The sequence below is a fragment of the Lates calcarifer genome, linkage group LG6, assembly GCF_001640805.2.
Source record: "Lates calcarifer isolate ASB-BC8 linkage group LG6, TLL_Latcal_v3, whole genome shotgun sequence".
In the NCBI taxonomy this organism is placed as follows: domain Eukaryota; kingdom Metazoa; phylum Chordata; class Actinopteri; family Centropomidae; genus Lates; species Lates calcarifer.
This window is the reverse complement of record NC_066838.1, coordinates 27420742-27439464: the sequence shown is the minus strand read 5'-3', so window position 1 is coordinate 27439464 and position 18723 is coordinate 27420742. Positions and strand designations below refer to the sequence as shown.

General features: G+C 46.7%; 2 protein-coding genes and 1 long non-coding RNA gene across 4 annotated transcripts in view; 2 read left to right on the top strand and 1 right to left on the bottom strand.

The window, feature by feature from the left end:
- Nucleotides 1-586: 586 nt before the first annotated feature.
- Nucleotides 587-3858, top strand: uxt (ubiquitously-expressed, prefoldin-like chaperone). Its single transcript, XM_018670794.2, has 6 exons — nt 587-897; nt 1492-1573; nt 1917-1984; nt 2126-2233; nt 2470-2533; nt 3036-3858. The coding sequence occupies exons 1-6, from the start codon at nt 794-796 to the stop codon at nt 3096-3098; spliced, it is 489 nt and encodes a 162-aa protein (XP_018526310.1). The 5' UTR covers nt 587-793; the 3' UTR covers nt 3099-3858.
- Nucleotides 3859-3860: 2 nt separating this feature from the next.
- LOC127142604 (uncharacterized) lies at nt 3861-4344 on the bottom strand. The gene is made up of 2 exons (XR_007813501.1): nt 4214-4344; nt 3861-3956 (listed from the first exon to the last, which is right to left on the bottom strand). It is a non-coding gene; the product is annotated as an uncharacterized LOC127142604 (long non-coding RNA).
- elk1 (ETS transcription factor ELK1) overlaps nt 3966-18723 on the top strand; it is a 16121-nt gene continuing 1363 nt past the window's right edge. Inside the window, exons 1-11 of one of the 2 annotated variants that reach the window (XR_007813495.1) lie at nt 3966-5186; nt 8865-9073; nt 9422-9607; nt 9697-9870; nt 10504-10653; nt 10751-11185; nt 11288-11438; nt 11629-11777; nt 11877-11960; nt 12088-12189; nt 13994-14253. Coding sequence is in view for 1 of the 2 variants with exons in the window: in XM_018670791.2 (XP_018526307.1) it covers nt 5162-5186; nt 8865-9073; nt 9422-9607; nt 9697-9870; nt 10504-10653; nt 10751-11185; nt 11288-11438; nt 11629-11777; nt 11877-11960; nt 12088-12189; nt 13994-14092 (1764 nt within the window). In the remaining variant the exon portion in view is untranslated. Of the gene's footprint in view, nt 5187-8864; nt 9074-9421; nt 9608-9696; nt 9871-10503; nt 10654-10750; nt 11186-11287; nt 11439-11628; nt 11778-11876; nt 11961-12087; nt 12190-13993 lie in introns of both variants that reach the window. The other variant, XM_018670791.2, reaches the window with a different exon arrangement.

Here is an 18723-nt window from a genome sequence, read left to right as displayed (position 1 = left end):
GAATTGACACAGTAAAAATGAATGATAATCAGTGTGTGAGGCTGCACGATGAATAAATATATAGTTATAGTCGCGGATTCATCAGCCATTGCCAGACATTATGGAGCAACATGTTTTCATAGCATCTGGATATTAATTCCTCATTTACTGTTTTTCAACATCTTATTTTGAAAACCGGAAGTCCTTAATGCTGCCCGTGTCAATATATTTACCGTAAAGGCCAGAATACGGGGGCAGTCTAATTTTAGTGCCGGAGAGTTTAACCGCGGAGGAATGAACGGCGGCTGGTTGGAGTTTGCTACAGGGCTGCCAGCGGTCCGCCATGTTTGTTTACAGTGACGTCACAAGCGCAGTCCAGCTACAGAACCGGAACAGGTAGAGGAGATTCAGCTGTCGGTCCGTTAAAAGATTCATTTCTATCTGTCTATCGTATCTGAGACAAATAGAATGGATTCATTTAGGACTTTAGGAAATAATAAACATGACATGTTCTGACACCACAGAGATGTCAGCAGTTTCTTTAGAACGGGTTTTTCTCTTTACTCTGTGTCTCCGGGTGCTTGCGGCTTTTATTTTGGAATCGGGAAGTGCCGTCTTGGTCACTGGTCATCCACTTCCGTTACGGAGAGGTGTGTTTACATGCGGTGTCGGCTCGCTAACGGGACCGTGTGTGGGTCGATATTGAGTCAGAAACGTTACCATCACCGTCAGAGAGACGCTGAGCGGGTTCACAGCTCCCGGTTCATCTCCAACACGACCGGAAGTTTGATCCGTTAAAGAGAAAACGGTGAAGATGTCTCTGCCCGGTAATGCTAATGCTAATGCTAATGCTAACGTGGACCAGAAGGTGTTGCAGTATGAAAACTTCATCAACGAAGTTCTGAGGAGAGATTTACAGTAAGAAACACAAAGCTACAGAAACAGACTGAGTTCAGCACACTGAGGAGCTGCAGAGTGTTTGCTCTGAACCTGAACCTGAACAAACCAAACTCCTCTGACCTCCGTTATACCTGAGACACACGTCAGTGACAGGTCTCCACACCTGAGGGCCTGAGGCCTGTTATCAAACTGACTTAGCCCAGATTCAGACTACAATCATTATTGTTTAATATAGTAACTAAACAATATGTAAAAAGTACACGTAAAATAAAATACTGATTATACAAAGTAATAACACTGGTAACTGGAGCTGCGTCACTAAGCAGAGCAGATCTTCGTTTATCTGCATGTGAAGGTTTGATGATACGTTAACATGTCAGAGCAGAATAATCTGAAGAAATGAAACTGAAACTATTCATAATGTTTAACAAAACAAACAACGCGGTCACATCTGGAAGCTTAACTGCTTCATTAGTTTGTGAAATCAGGTTTAAAGACTGTAAAGACGGACGGTCACTGAACACAAACTACAACCATGTGACCGGAAACACAACAACAGGAACAAAGAGACGCTGTTTTCATGTGTCTGAGCTGAAATGTGATGTTTTACAGGAAAGTGTTGGAGCAGAGAGATTCTGTTTATGAGAAGATCTCCCAGTATCTGCAGCTGAAGAACACCATTCAGTCTATACAGGTACACACACACACACACACACAGATGAAAGATTAGAAATCAATTCTTTTATATAATTATTACAGATGAAATCAGGGAGTGACGTTGACTAATGATTAATCAGTCAGTGGTTTTCCTGATTCATTGATTAGATGTTTGGTCCATAACTTTAAAGCAGCAGCAACATTTTCAATCAACTTTTCAGAACAGTCACCACTTCATTTTCTGCTGATTTGACTCATTGATTAATCGACCAGTTGTTTCAGCTCTGACATCAGGAGCACGCTCAGTATGAAAGTGTCAGTGTGATGTCAGTGTGATGTCAGTGTGATGTCAGTGTGATGTCAGTGTGTGCGTCCTGCAGGAGGCGGGATCTCAGAAGCTGAAGGCCGACGTGGATCTGGGCTGTAACTTCTACGTCCAGGCTGAAGTGTAAGCTGCTGATTACCTCATCAATCAATACTGATCAATCAGAACAGAGGAGTCTTTTCCTTCTCCTCTGATCCTGAGGTCATGTGACCAGGGGAGAAAACAGAGACGTCCTCTAACCCCGTCCTCTCCTCTGTCTCTCAGCGAGGACTCATCCAGGATCTTCATGGCGATCGGTTACGGGTTCTTCGTGGAGATGAGTCATGAAGAAGCTCTGAGATTCATCGAGAAGAAGACGAGTCAGCTGACAGCGTCAGTGATGTTCATTCTTCTTCTGTGGTTTTATATCTGCAGAGCTGTGGACTCAGTTCAGACACGTTCCTCCAACACTTCCAGACCTGATCTAAAGTAAAGTTAAATAAATACGTGAAGTGTGCTCCAGAGAAACGTCTGCACAGTCTGAGTTTCAGTCCTGAGTTAGCTTGGTGCTAGCTGTGTCCATAGTTATGGGTGAGAGATGCTAACCATGCTAACACTGTGTGTTTCAGCTTCACGGAGCAGCTCACCAAAGACTCCGCCAAAATAAAAGCCAACATCCGCATGGTGCTGGAGGTGCGTTTGTTCTGTTCACACACTGCTGGTGCTTTAAATCTGTTGGTCTGTAATTTCACATCATGTGTTTGTTCACAGCTGCTTCCATCAGTTCAGTTTGCACTGAACTCATCAGTGCTGAATATTGATGACAGTATTTATATGTTTTTATTTATATCTAATAGTAAATGATTCAGATCAGTGTTTTTTTAAATATTGTTTTTCTCTTTGCTGATATTTCACTGATAGTTTTTCAGACATTTTCATGTATTTTATATATATTTATATTTAGACACACGTATACATTCTGTATGTTCAGGCCTGACCTGCAGCTCGTCAGACTTTAATAATCCTGGTCAGGGACCAGCAGAGTCTTCATCCTGTTTATTCAGTCCACTTTACATCAGTCTAATCAATCCTCTCACTCTGTATTGATAACATTAAAGATCAGCTGATGTTACCTGGAGACTCCTCAGGTGTGTTTTCAGTCAGCAGATCTGATTGGCTGCTCTCTCCTCCTCAGGGTCTCAGGGAGCTGCAGGGACTCACTGACCTGCCCGACACCAGGATAAGAGAAGTTTTCTAGACTTTTCCAGGTGTTGGTGGACCTGCAGGACGGACGGATGTTTAGATACTGGAGGGAGGATTCATGGAACAGCAGGAGGACTGAAGTCTTTAACTCTGGTGAAATGACAGAAGCCTGCCTGAGGGGGGCGCTGCAGACCTGTCAGGAGGCTGCTGCAGCTGTCCACAGCTGTAATGAGCAGATGTTAATGTAGAAATAAAGAAGCTGAGTGTTGGATCAGGAGTAATAAAGTCTCAGGAATGAAAACAGGAGCGATCGGAGATGCTCGGTGACAACAATGAGCCCGTTGCCACGGAAACTGGATGCTATGGAGGCAGTGGCTAAAGAAGAAGCAGCGCGACGGCGACTCTGGAAATAGACTCAAACACAGAAACGACAACAAGAGTGAAGCTGGTTCACAGCTGAGTGTGTTCACTGACTTCAGCCAGTCACAGACGACGACAGAAGAATGAAAGGTTAATAAAGAAGACTCCTCAGAGAAGCTGAGAGGAGCAGTTTCATTATTGCTTCAGTTTGATGAATGAATCCAAACAAGCTGAATTATTCTGATATGAAATAATCAGTGAACTGCTGCTCAGCGGCTCCTCGGCAGGTTGTTGGTTCGATGACCATGAGAATGTTATTGCCTTTTATTATTGTGGTTTTGATGATAAAGATTTAGAATAATGAATCATATTTTATAAACATCTGGTCGCAGGAAGTTGTTATGTTGCAGTTCACACATTTAAATGTGAAATAAAGATAATGATATCAAACAGTATCTACATAGTTCATATTAACTTTAATGACTGGATGTTTCTTCAGACTGAATCCTGGAGGAGAGTCCACGAAGTCCACCAGAACCCAGATTTATCAAACCTACAAGAATGACACATGAAACAGCAGGAGAGAGAAATACTTCAGTAAAGTACCTAAAACTGCATTTAAGTACTTGACTAAATGTACTTAGTTACTTTTCAGCAGCGAATAAAACAAACATAAAGAAGCAGATGAACCTTCAAGATTAATAGACTTTTATGTTGAAAAGCGTCACCGGAAGTGCGGCTGTGTGAACGGGTAACCTGACGGCAGTGAGGAGGCGTCCGTCCAAACAGGAAGAAACTGGGAAAACACACCTGAGTGATGAAGTTAGTTCCCACGGGCGGACGCTTCTCTCCGCACGCCGACAACAATCCACCAGGCGGGTTTAACAAACTACTTTTCCCCGGCGTCGGAGGCCCGTGGCTTCGGTCCGCAGCAGCAGCGGCGCCGTCTGGGGGCTGACGCACCAGCGGGAGAGGAGGAAGGTGGGGGGCTGTCACAGCAGCAGGTTAGGCTAGGCTAGCTGGTTAGCACGCTAGGCTAACCGCTTCAGCCCCTTGAAAACCGCGAACTTGGGGAAACTTAGCAAACATTCAACGGTAGTTTGGTGTTTAAAGGGGCGCTCCGGAGCCCACCGGAAATAGAAAAATATCACAATTTTACCGCAAAACATTGTTAGCCTGGCGGTGTTAGCATTGCTAGTTAGCGCGCTAGTTAGCTCTCACCAGCGCCTGTCAACAGCTCCAGGCTCTGACAGCGGGGATGTAGCGGAGAGAAAAACACCTCCGTTTGTCCACATCCGCACAGAATCAGCTCTGATTTAAACGCTAAAACAACCGTTTAAAGCGACAGCTAACACCGCGCTTCTTAATTAGCACGAAGTTCTGTGCGGCTAACGAGCTACACGCGCCATTGAATCGTTCATTTCTGTTTTAACGGCGTCTTGGTGTAACGGTGTGTTTTTGGGGGCTGAGGTAACTTAATTTTTGAGTGTTGTTAGCATGGAGGCAGGAGAGCCTGGCAGCAGCAGCTCGGAGCGGTTACATAACGCCAGCAGGTCGAGAGAGAAGCTGCCATCCTCCTCAGCCTCCTCAGCCCGGCTCTGACAGCTGTAACCTGCTCCGACACCCCCTTCCCCCCAAAACACACACACACACACACAGACGACAACAACAACAACAACAACAACACGGCAGCATGGAGGAGGTCTGACCCGCAGGGAGACAGGAAACTGAAAAACAAGACGGAACATTTTGCTGAAGATGGAGTCAAACCCGCTGATAAACGGTAAGAGACGGAGCCTGTTCATGCTGTTTACATGCTGCTGCTGGAGGATGCAGCTCTGTCTGTGTGTTTCTGTGCAGTTTGGAAGAAGGAGCAGCAGCGTTTCAACAGGTGTGAGGGAGCTGCTGAGGCCTGCAGCAGTGTGTGTGTGTGTGTGTGTGTGTGTTCAGGTGGGGTATTACAGCAGGTATTATCAGAACATGCAGGCAGCAGCGTGTAGGGACTTGCAGCCTAAGAACACGCGACACTAAAGGCCTGTTTACACCGAGCGAAGAAAATGTGGAGGTCAGAGTGAAACTGACCCACGAATACAAACTGACCAATCAGAACACGACCAGGCATCTCCACGTGGCTGAGGCCAAATGAAAGTCACAGTTAAAGGGACCTGTAGTGAGTGGTGATTCTAAATAAATCAATCCAGGAGAATATCAACGATGGAAATTCACTACGATCAACTTGTTGTGAGGGATTTTATCGCGATGGACGATAAAGTTGTACACGGTCTCATCTCTAAATAGAACACAGGGTCCCAGCCAGTTCTGTACGGTCCACAGTCTGAACCGGCAGCGCTGGGACTAAAGCTGTGAACCAGGGTTTTCTTCGACCCGTCCTGCACAGTCACGCGTTCATGACTCTTGTCTGAAGCTGGTAAATCTGAGAATGTGTCCACAGTTGCTTCTACGGTTTCTCCTGGAGTTCACTGTCGACCTCAGACATTCACATGAAAAGTGACAGAAGAGCTCCGCCCACTGTCTCACCTGCACAAAGCTGACCAATCACTGAGGGAGGTCTGCGTGATGCGTTTGAAGCAGCTTGTGTGTGCAGGTTTAAATCTGATTTAAACCTTCAGTTTTTAGTGAAATTATCGAGTGATGTAAAGCATCAGTGGTGATCTCAGTGGGTTAGGGTTCAACCTCAGGCGTCAGACTCAGGCATTGACGTGATGTTGACTGTTGTCATGGAGACCGTTTCAGGGCAGTGCTGTGATATGTGCATGTTGTCATGGCAACACTGACGCACTGTGATGTGAGTGTTAAACAGTGTTTTGTGAGATGTGACATGTTTGTGATCAGATGATCTGAGTCAGACCGACGGGGGGGGGCTGATGGGTCCAGGTGCTCAAGTATCACAAGTACAACTACTAACAGAACCAGCAGAGGTACTGCTCAGCACGGACTGAACGATGTGATCTGAAGCAAGCTTCATTAACATTTAACAGATCACTGAAACATGAACTCTTCCACAGAGAATGAACATGTATGAAGGATACATACGATAAATGATGTAGATCAAACTCATGATGAACCATAGAACAGCTCTCACAACCAACAGCAGCTCTACATGATGATACTGACACACTGAGGGTTGATAACAGACAGACAGACACAGCTGATTAAAACTTCATATGAGCTGGTTCTTTCTACCACTTTCTCTCTTTATATCATCAGCAGCAGAGCTGCATGGTGTGTAAACAGCAGAAACACCGCAGACAGCTCGTTATCTGACGCCATCAGTCGGCCTGAACTCCTCGTATCGCCAGTAGTTTCGTCTTTATCTGTCCGTCGCTCTCAGCAGGTAGAACATGACACTGGTCATTGTAAGACAGGATCTGCAGCTCTGTGTGTGAGGCAGCTAAAACACTCTAGCGATGCATTCACTGACTCTGTTGTAAAATTCAATCACAGTCTTGGCATTAGTGGAAATAGTGATTGCTGCTCAGTCTGGATAAGTGGTTCAGCACTAACAGAGGTGAGAGGCTGCAGGAAGGAAGCTCAGAGGAAGAGGACGAGGTCAGAAACCAAACTCAGCTTTATTCTGTCGTCCTCCAAATCTGCGGCCAAAAAATCAGAAACCATCTCCTCTCCTGACACTTCTCCTCTTTTCAACCAACTTTATTTATAACACATGGAGACAAACTGCTGTAGGCCACAGTTCAGTTTCCTGTCTAACACAGAATCACAGGAACAGTTCGATACTGTTACTGTCTTTTTGTTTTTCTGCAGCACTGATCCTCAAACCAGGAAGTCAGTTAGCATGTTAGCATGTTAGCTCTTCCTGTTGTCAGTGTGTTTCTGGTTAAATGTCTGAAATAAGGTCTGTGGTTTTAACACAAGCTCAAGACATTTTCAGGTTTGATTCTCCGACATAAAATGGGTCAGTAAATCCCCCACTCCTGATGTTTGAAGCTTTTACGTGTCTTAAAAAAGGCGGTTGCTAACGAGTGTCTAAATGAGACTACAGAGGTTGTCGGGGACGTTAACATGAAAACCCATCTACTCACCAGTCCACCTTTACAGCCTCGTTGTGTTTCTACTCACGCTCTTTCAAACTCTCACTAACTTTCTAAGAAGAAAGGCTTTTGTAGAAGAGCTCAGAGCTAAATGAAATGACCAGTTGGAAGCTTAGTGGTGGAGACGTTGACGTCATGTGACCGTGGTGTAGTTGGTTTATAGCCTAACATTAGCTTCTTACTTCAAACATCAGAACAGTGGTGTTCATCTGTGAAGATGATCTGATCAACTAAACCTGAAGGATCAGAAACTTTAGCTGCTCACTGTTTATTTTCTGGAATAATCTGAAGTGCCGTTGAGCAGGGCAGCAGCAGAGTCGACCTCAAACTGCTGTCAGTGCTGAACAGCCTCTTCACATTTCTCTCTCTCTCTCTGTGTTTATACCTCTCTCGCCCGCTGTTCTTCTCCCTTGGTTACCATTGATGAAAGGTCACCATGGCGATGGTTTCCAAGCTGTTTGATAGGTTAGTTGTGTAACAGGTCAGCCAATGGTAATGAGGCTCATTTACATGACTGACAGCGTCTCTCTCACTGATGTGTTTACTGTCGACCTTCAACAGAGAGACGCTGCGTTCACTGTCACCTGGAGGGTTTACACTCCACTCTGATACACTCCTACACTCCAGACTACCTGTCTGTCCCCCTGTCTGTCTCTGTCTGTCCCTCTGTCTGTCTCTGTCTGTCTCCCTGTCTGTCTCTGTCTGTCTCTGTCTGTCTCTGTCTGTCCCCCTGTCTGTCTCTGTCTGTCCCTCTGTCTGTCTCTGTCTGTCTCCCTGTCTGTCTCTGTCTGTCCCTCTGTCTGTCTCTGTCTGTCTCTGTCTGTCTCTTTCTGTCTCTGTCTGTCTCTGTCTGTCCCCCTGTCTGTCTCTGTCTGTCCCCCTGTCTGTCTCTGTCTGTCTCCCTGTCTGTCTCTGTCTGTGTGGAGCTGTGATTCACTCTGTTTCATTGATTCATGTGTTGATGAAATGAGACGATGTCCTGCTTCATCACAGTTACTGAATGAATTATTGTTTTAAACTGTTGAAGACGTGAAGACGTCTCCTTTGGTTCTGTGGAGGTTTGATGGACAGTTAAAACATGGCTGTCACAGTGACTGATGTTTAGACATGAAGAATCTGCAGCTGTTTGATAAAATATATCAAGTTAAGGTTGGATGAGTCTGAGCTCAGTGAATCTGGATGTTGAACAAACAGGATCAGTTTGGTTTCTGAGGACGGAGCTGAACAGCTGTCAGATATTCAGCCTGTTGTTTCTCAGGAGTTAAAGCAGTGAAACTGATTCTCTGTCAGATTGTTGCTGTTTCTTTAAGTTGGGATTTAAAGAGTCGACTGTGAGAACAAACATGAGACGAGTGTTTATTTTTGTTGTTTGTTTAACTGCCCCCCCACAGCCATGGACCCGTCCATCACGCTGTGGCAGTTCCTGCTCCACCTGCTGGAGGACCAGCGGCAGCGTCACCTGATCTCCTGGACAGGTGAGGACGGAGAGTTCAAGCTGCTCGACGCTGAGGAGGTGGCTCGACTGTGGGGGCTCCGCAAGAACAAGCACAACATGAACTACGACAAACTGAGCCGCGCCCTCCGATACTACTACGACAAGGTACTACTGAATACTGCTGAGTACTACTACGACAAGGTACTACTGAATACTGCTGAGTACTACTACGACAAGGTACTACTGAATACTGCAGAGTACTACTACGACAAGGTACTACTGAATACTGCTGAGTACTACTACGACAAGGTACTACTGACAGTAGTACTGGTAGTAGAAGTACTGGTAGTAGTTTTTAAAGGGAGTTTCTCTGAGCAGTGAAAGGTGGAGACAGAAAAATGAAAACTGATCAGAGCTCAGCTTCACTTCCTGTTGTGCTGTGTTCTGATGAGTGAAGCAGTTTGAGGTCTGATCCAGGATCAGCTCTGACTGGCTGTTTGTTGTTGTTGTCAGAACATCATAAAGAAGGTGAGCGGGCAGAAGTTTGTCTATAAGTTTGTCAGTCAGCCCGACCCCTCCCTTCCTGACGGCGTCCGTAACGGAGAGGACGGTCAGAGGAGGGACAGCACCGACCCAAACAGCCAATCAAAAGGCCTCGGGGGCGTGGCCTCACCCTGTCCATCAAAGGGCTTACCACAGGTACGGTGTGACTTCATTCAGACTCAGTGATATTGATCCGACATGAATCGACTGATTGATTGATTGATCTGTGTATTGACCCCCCCCAGCGCTCGTCACCCAGCAGCTCACAGAAAAGCTCCAGGAACGACTACATGAAGTCCGGCCTCTACTCCACCTTCACCATCCAATCACTGCAGGCCTCGCCCAACCCACGGCCAATCAAAACAGAGCTGCTGCTACAACAGGACGCCGCCCCCAAGATCGACCGCACCCCCAGAGAGGTGACGATGTCTTTGAACGCACCACTGTGTCTCTGTGACTCGTCTCCATGACGACTCCTTTGACTTCATCAGTGTTAACATTCAGCAGCTGAAGCAGAGTTAATGTTCAAGTTACTGCAAGCTAACACGAGCTAACGCTAGCTAACGTGAGCTAACGCTAGCTAACGCGAGCTAACGCTAGCTAACACGAGCTAACGCTAACACGAGCTAACGCTAACACGTCCTCCATGAAGCTAATGTGATGTTTTTATCACTTCCTCCTCCTCTTCCACCTCCTCCTCCTCCTCCTCCTCTTCCTCCTCCACCTTCTCCTCTCCCTCCTCCTTTCTCCCTCCTCCTCCTCCTCCTCTCCTCCTCTCCCTCCTCCTCTCTCCTCCTCCTCCTCTTCCACCTCCTCCTCCTCCTCCTCCTCTCCCTCCTCCTTTCTCCCTCCTCCTCCTCCTCCTCCTCCTCTTCCACCTCCTCTCTCCTCCTCCTCCTCTTCCACCTCCTCCTCCTCCTCCACCTCCTCCTCCTCCTCTTCCTCCTCCTCCACCTCCTCCTCTTCCTCCTCCACCTTCTCCTCCTCCTCCTCCTCTCCCTCCTCCTCCTCCTCCTCTCCTCTCCTCCTCTCCCTCCTCCTCTCTCCTCCAGGTCTGTGTGTTAACAGAGTCTAAGTCCTCCTCGTCAGTAGGAGGCGCTGTGGACTCTGCTCTCCAGGTGATTGTCACTCAGGCGTCTCCGTGTCCGACTCCGTCTCTCAGTCCTCAGATTCCAGCCAACACCACCAGCCAATCACAGCAGGTCAGTGTCAGGCTCTGTCCTGTGATTGGTCACAGATATTTTCACAATAAAAGTCTTTGTAGTTTCCTTCCTCCTGACATGTGTCTCACTTTCCCAGAATCCTCCTGCTCCTCCTCTCAGCGACCCCCCCCAGATTTATCTCACCAGCGTCGGGGATCCGGCCTCCATCACCCCCCTCATCCCCCTGGGGGGGTCGGTGAGTCCCGTCCCTCCCCCCCACGTGTCGATGGGCCTCCAGGGGCCGCAGCAGGACGACTGCGGAGGAGTCACCAACCCCCCTGGCTTCCCACCTCACCCCCCCCACCACACTGCTCCTCACCAGACTCACCCCCCGCCGGTCTTCGTCATCATCAACCCCCCGGCCCCCCCCCAGCAGCAGCAGCAGCAGCCGGCGGCCATGACAGCTGCTCCTCCCCCTGTCCCTCCTCCCTCCCGTCCCCCCCCTCCCCCCATCGTCATCAAGGAGGAGAACCTGCCGTCAGAGGAGGAGCTGCTGGAGATGGTGTCTCTGGAGGAGAAGCAGGTGGAGGAGGTTAGAGGTTCAGGTTTTACTGAGTCCTGGTCCAGGAGCAGCAGAGAGTCCTGGTTCCTGCTGAGTCCTGGTCTAAAGTCTCATGACGTCTCTGTTCTCCAGGTTCCTCAGCTGATCTGTGGCCCCGGGGAGCCGGAGCCCCCCCTCACCATCGTGGAGAGCCCGCCCCCTCCCTGCATGGAGCCGGGGGTCGGAGGTCATCAGCCTGCAGGGGACGGGGGAGCGGAGGGGGAGGGGAAGGACACGCTCACAGGTAACAGGAGAGAAGAGGTCCGAGTCATGTGATCAGATCATCTGATTCCTACAGAGCTTTTTATCAGCACCAGACTCCATAGAGAAAAACAGGGATTTAAGAGGAGCTGCTCCATCTGTGTGTGTGTGTGTGTTACTGTGGGAGAAGTAATCAGATACTTTACTGAAGTAAAAGTACCTCTCTCTGTCAGATCCATCCGTGCCTCCGGTGACCTCCACCTCAGAGGTGACTCCTCCCGTCACCTCCACCTCGGACGCCGCTCCTCCCAAACCAAAGAAGCCTCGGGGCCTGGAGCTGCCCTCCTCCCCCTCCCTCCCCCCCGGCCTCTCCCTGGATAAGGTCTGCAGCCTGCGCTCAGTCATGAACCTCCGTCACAGGTGTAGCTGTGTGTGCAGGTGAAGCCTCTGACATCACTTCCTGTTTGTGTTTCCTCTGCAGGTGAATGCAGCTGTGAACAGTTTATTGGCTCCTGGATCAGCGACCAACACGCTCACCCCGACTGTCATCACCTCCCACGCTCTGGTAAACATTAAGAGAGGAGCTCTGTCCGCTGGGCAGCTGACGATTATTGATTCATTATCGATCAGTTTATTGTCCTGATGAATCACTGGCTCAGGACGTCTGCAGTAACACTTTCCTCTTCATCCAGACTCCGGTCCTGCTGACTCCCAGTCCACTTCCCTCCACCATCCACTTCTGGAGCACGCTCAGTCCCATCGCTCCTCGCTCCCCAGCCAAACTCTCCTTCCAGGTAATACACCGAGCCGCTGCACCTCCATAAAGTAACACGTCTCTGAGGGTGAACTGAGTGAAACACTGAGGTAACAGTCAGAGACATTCACACAGCTTCATCTCCGCCTGTTCTCTGTCAGGGTTTCAGTCCAGGCTCTAATCTGAAGGTTTGCAGAGCTCAGAACCACAGCATGTTTCACAGGTTTGTGTTGCAGTGAAACCACAGAGAGAACAAACACCAGCCTCAGTCCTCAGCTTCACACTTTAACAGTGTGCAGAGAGTTTGCAGCTTCAACCAGGTGAAACATGGAGGGAGTCAGAGATCTGAGAGCAGACACGTTCAGGTTCATCATCGTCAGCTGACGTCTTCATGTGCGACAAACATCAGCTGCAGTTTTTACTTCATCCATTTCTGATCTAACTAAACCTGAGCGGGGGGGGTATTACCACTGTCTCCACTTCCTGAACCATCATTTCAAATTAAAAGCCCTCTGCAGAGTGGTGTAATTCTAACCTCTGCTAAACTGTGAACATGAAGTTATGACGTGGTTCACAGCTCAGTTATAAATCCTCCTGCTCCATGTCTCTCCTGTCGGCCTGCCGACTCTGTTTGAACTCTCTGGTAGTTCCTCTTCACCTTAGCAGGTAGAGCTCACCTGACACCTGAGTCAAGTCAAGTCAAATTTTATTTATATAGCGAATCAGGAATGTACATCGACTTTAGAGTTAGAGCCGTTAGCCTGTTAGCTTAGCTTAGCATAAAGTGTGAGAGCAGGGGGACTCAGCTCTGTCCTGACTCCGTCCTGAGGAGGAAAATAAAACAGAATACCTTCAAAGTTCAGTAACACTCCTTTGATTCATTTCAACAAAAACCAGAAGCAGAGAAAAGAAACGAATCCTGGTCCTGGTCTAATCCTGGTCCTGGTTTCCTCAGAAACATCAAGAAATGTTCCTTGTTTATTTTGGGGTTCTTGGAAAAAACCAGGAGAGAGTTGATTTTTGATATAAATCTGACTCTGATTCATCGTCTTATTATTAATATTAATAATATTCATTGATTAATATCATATTGAACTGTAACTTCTAATGTTAGAGCTGATGAGTTCACAGAAATACATGTTCAGGTGCGCACACACACACACACACACACACACACACACACACACACACACACACACACACTGTGCACTGTATGCACCTGTACCAGGTCCAGGTCTCACACAGAGCTGGTCTCTCTGCAGGTCTCTGGATCAGGTTTTGCTCCATCTGTTGTCTGAACACAGACACTGATTAAAGGTTCAGTTCACCCCCCCCGAGTGTGTTGGACTCTGTTTCAGGTCTGAGGTGAATCAGGTTTTACTTGGTGCAGCTCTCAGACCTGAGACCTTCCTCAGTCCGTTTCCTGTTTTCTTCCTGTAGTGTGGTTGTGGGACGTTGTCGCCTCCTTGTGGTTGAACTGGAAACTGCAGGATGTTAAATCTAATTGACTTTGTCGTCTTATGTGAAATACATGAATGTGAATGCAGATCTTTTTGATCTTTGATGTGAGTTGTGTAGATTCAGGTCAGTGGAAGTTTGATGTCTACACTGACAGAGTTAGATCTGATGTATCTGTTCAGCCTCTTGAATTTAAAGAACTGTAAGATTGAACTGAATAGAATCAGGATGGTTTTAAGGTTTGACCTGAACTGCAGCAGATAAAACTCTCAGAGCTCATACAGATATATGATGAACATAAAGAGCTTCACTAATGTCTGTGTGATGCACAGGGACAGACTCAAAGAGCTGCAGAATGAATGAATTCTCTCTGTCCATTCCTCTAGTTTCCCACTAACGGCAGTAACCAGATCCACATCCCGGCTCTGAGCGTCGACGGTCTCTCCACCCCGGTGGTCCTCTCCCCCGGCCCCCAGAAACCCTGAGCTTCTTCCCCGCCTCACACAGCTCCTCACTGGGCACACAACTCACCCGTCAGCCCCTCACCTCCTGCAGGGTCTGAAGAGGCCTGGATCTGGACTGGACTCTGAAACACTCCATTCAAACCTGGAACCATGGACGTGTTTAAAGCAGCTTCGCCTCACTGGTAAGATGTGGTGGTTTACAGGGACCTTTCACTGGTGGAGAGTCGTCAGGTTGGAGAACGTCCGATCCTCCGAACTCCTCCGCCGACACTTGACAGAATATTTTTAACGTGCAGAGAGCAGGTGGACGTCTCTGCTTCGTCTCCTCCTCATCGCTCCTCTCAGTTTTTTTGTAGCGGCTCTTAACGTGGCGAGGGGGTTGTGGGGAAAACGGGAAGCTCCTCTTCACTTGAATGCATCACGAGAAGCTGATGATGAGGTGAAGGGATGTTCTCTTTCTTCTACTGACGATCTGAGTTTAGGATAAAGGTTGTTTTTACCTGTTGATGGTCTGAGAACTGGAACCAGATCAAACACTGATTTGAAATCGATTGAAGACCTGTTTCCTGTTGGTTCGTCTCGACTCAGACAGGAAAGATTTTTTTGTTTTTCTCATTAAACTTCACGAGGAAACATCTGGAGCTGAAACGCAGATTAATCTCAAATCTCCCTCGCCGGATCTTTTCGGGGCTTTTTGCTCTTTATCGTCTGTTTTTAAAAGAAGTGCTTATTTATTTCTATTTCCTGTTTCCTGTGCAGATTCTTGATGATAACTCGACTGTTTCCATGACAGTTGTCGTGGCTCTGGACTGTAACGGGTGTGTTTGATGTCAACACTCCCTCCTGACTTTTTATTTTCCTGTTGGAACAGTTCATTTCAGCAGCAGCTTTGTTTCCTAAACTCGTCTCTGCTGGTTCCTTCAGAAACGACTCTCGGAGCCATTTAAAGGTTTTTGCTTTTGCTCTCATCGGCCGCTTTTTTAGGCCGCGCCTTTCGACACTTATGCATGGCCTGTTATTGGACTGATCTCCTCAGCATCACTTTGAACTGACTAATCACAGAGCAGGGATGATGGTGGTGGTGGTGGTGGACCTGATTGGGGAGTTTGTACACAGCCAAGTTCTCTCTAACGTCTTTTTGGGACAGATTGTATTTTTTTCGTCTTGCGACTCGACAGGAAGTGAGATCTGTTGGATTTAAAGCTGTTATTGACGACGCAGTCACATTCCTTTGGCTTTACAATGTTGGTAGATGAGTTTGTTTAATTGATGATTAACTGCTTATCGTTTTAATTTCAGAGTTCATTCCAGACGTACAGTAGCTTCTTGTTGCTCTGATCAGAGAGATGAAAGGTTTTTTGTTTCTTTCTGTTCCTGAACGCCTCGGATCCACGTCCTCGTATCTCTGCAGTGACGTTCCCACAAGTCGACACAGTTTTCATTTGAATCATTTCCATCACAGAGAGATGTAGTCGTTTTTAGTCTCAGCTGGAAAATGCTTTTATACCGGAGCTTCAGGCGGCAGAGGGAGGAGACGTCTGTGTGTTGTGGAGGCGATTAAATTCTGTGAGACACAACAGTCAGGCTGGATCCTGAGCTTCAGTCTGAGCCGGTTCTCTGGGGTCAGACTTTATCATATACAAACATAAATATAAACATTTTCAATCAGCTGCTAAATCAAACTCTAAAACTGCAGAGGAAACAGCACCACCATGTTAGCTAGCTCACATTCAGCATCTCTGATGTAACTTGAACACCACAGATCAAATATATTAACACGGGAGAGAAACTGAATTGACATTACACCTGGATGTTTTAATCAACAGGTTTTTGTTCTGCTACATTTCAGTTCCCTGTTACAGGTTGTTACAGGTTAACCTGCACTTCATTTCATTTACATGTTCCCATATTTACTGCATCACTCGAACACATCGCTCATGTACGAGCTGTGTGGTTTCTGTTTCCTGCTCCATCAGACGCCGTTTACACGTCGTCTCATTAACGCTCTCAGGTTGAAATCTGAACAGCTGATCGTCTCTGGTCACATGATCCAACAGTAAATTCCTGCTGTGTTTTCTCACTGAGTCCAGCTTCAGTGACGTCTGTTGTCTCTGCTCGTCTGTCGTAGACTCGGCTTCGCAGCAGCAGAGACTCGGTTCGACTTGTGGAAACGTCACAAAGTTTTTGTTTTTGTTCCCAAAAAAATCCAAAGTGAGGACACATTCTGCTTCCTCTACAAAGACTGTTGTTGTTGTTGTTGTTGTTATTTGTGATGCTAGCTGAGCTCTGTGGTTGCCACGGTAACCTGACCTGACTGTTTGCCGATTTTGCCGCCGCCGCCGTTGTTGCTGTTGTTTGCTGAAGCTCCTCGTTATGATGCTGTTAACGTGTTTCTACGCTTCTGTGTGTGACGACAAAGGCTGCTGACGCACACACACACACACACACACACACACACACACACACACACACACACACACACACACACCTGGACCATCAGGAACCGAGTGAGGCTGAACTCGACTGTTTTCTTGATACTGATGATGCAGTTCATTCATTCTCCTGCTATAACAGGGTTCTGGTTCTGGTTCTGGTTCTGGTTCTGGTTCTGGGTCTGGTTCAGGCAGCGTTATTTTCATTATCGATTAATCTGCTCAAGGCTCAAGGTGACGTCTGATCTAAGAAGTGAAGTATCACATTTGATCACCTTGATTTGAGATTGTTGCACCTGAAGCTGTTTGCTAACAGTTAGCTCACCTGGATTCTCAGGTGCATTAACTTCAGGTTGTTTTTTCTTCCTGATCTGATTTCTTATCAGTTCTCTGTCCTGGACTCTCTGTCAGACTTTGCTCCTAACACAGAATTTAGCATGTTAGCACTTCCTGTTCCCTCGTCCCAGAGTCAGAGTGTTTCTGGTTAAATGTCTGAAATAAGGTCTGTGGTTTTAACACAAGCTCAAGACATTTTCAGGTTTTATTCTCCGACATAAAATGGGTCAGTAAATCCCCCACTCCTGATGTTTGAAGCTTTTACGTGTCTTAAAAAAGGCGGTTGCTAACGAGTGTCTAAATGAGACTACAGAGGTTGTCGGGGACAGTTACCAGAACCCAACCTGAGTTTTTATTATTTAACTAGAGTGGGAAAATATTCTGATGAGGAAAGAGGAGCTGTTGACGTAAAGGTATAAAATCTGATGAATAATCTCGTCTCGTCTGAGTTCAGCCTCTCATCGGTTCCTGGCGGTGAGATTTCCCAGCCTCAGCGGTGACGTAAACGCAGCACCAAGCCATCGTGTTCGACTGTTCTCTCTTTTACAGCATGACTCTATTTTTCTATCAGAGACGACGTGTTTATATTGTGAGCGATGAAGCCTTAAAGATTCAGAGCTGCAGCAGAAGAAAAGAAAAACGTTTTCATCAGTTCGTCCGTTAAAACGCGACGACGGTGAAAAATAAGCCATTTACGACGACGAAGGTTTGGAACGTTAAGCTAACATTTCTCTCACCAGCAGAACATGAAGAATGTCTTTATATTCATTAGTGACAGTGTTGCATTCTGGGTAATGTCCAGACTCCATGTTTTAACTTTCCCGCCGTCTGAGAAAGTACACTGTAAAAAATGATGTGCCCGTCTGAAAACTGTAACAGATCAAAACCATGTTTTTTTTATCAGAGGAGCTGGATAATATGATCGACAACATGATCACAGTATTGATTAGGATCAATTCAGATATCAGACAAAATAGACACTGTGAAATATCCAACAAATCAGAGGAACTTTATCAAGTGGAAAACAACAGTACACAAGTGTTTCTATAAATCAATGTATTGATTGATTATTGATTTGTTACACAACCAGAGATGTTAAACGGATGGTCGACAAATATGGTCATCATTGATTAATCTGATTAATTACAGAATCTTGGAGAAAAAGATGAACTTTGAGAAAGTTTCTCTTTTGTTTTTTTAACCTTCAGATTTTTTTCTTCCATATTTAATCAGATGAGACAAACGTCCTCACAGAAACTAAACGAATCAGTTTGGAAACTACAGCTTATTTAGAATATTTGAAATGAGACGTTCAAAGTCAATGTTAAATTATTGTCCAGCTCTGCACTGCAGATCGTCAAAAAACTTGATTTAAAATGACACTGACACAAAATCAAACTGATCCAGATCAGACCAGAGACCTGGACCTGCAGGTCTGTGCCCCCCCCCCCCCCCCCCCCCCCCCAAATTAACCCTCTGCTTCATGTTCTTCGTCACTTTGACTCTCTGAACTACAAAGTCTCTGGACCTTTATAAACGTGGACGGCGCTCGCTGTCTGGAGCTTTCTGCCTGATCAGCTGTGTCGCCATGGAAACCCACACAGCTGCTGTTGCCGTGGAGACGGTTCCTCGATTGATGAATTTAAATGTGAATTGCTGGGACTTGTAGTTGACCTCTGTTCTAAAGGTGTCCACTGACCTTTGACCTTTTTGTTGGGTCAGGTTAATTCACGTCGGAGCTGTTCTCGACCTCTGAACTCACCACATTCACCAACATTTATCAGATGATTTATTGAGACAAAAGGTGAAACTGTGACAGCGCGAGGTTCGATCAGAAAGTTCAGAGCTGATTTTAATTTGGCAGCTTTCTCCCTCGAGGTGTTC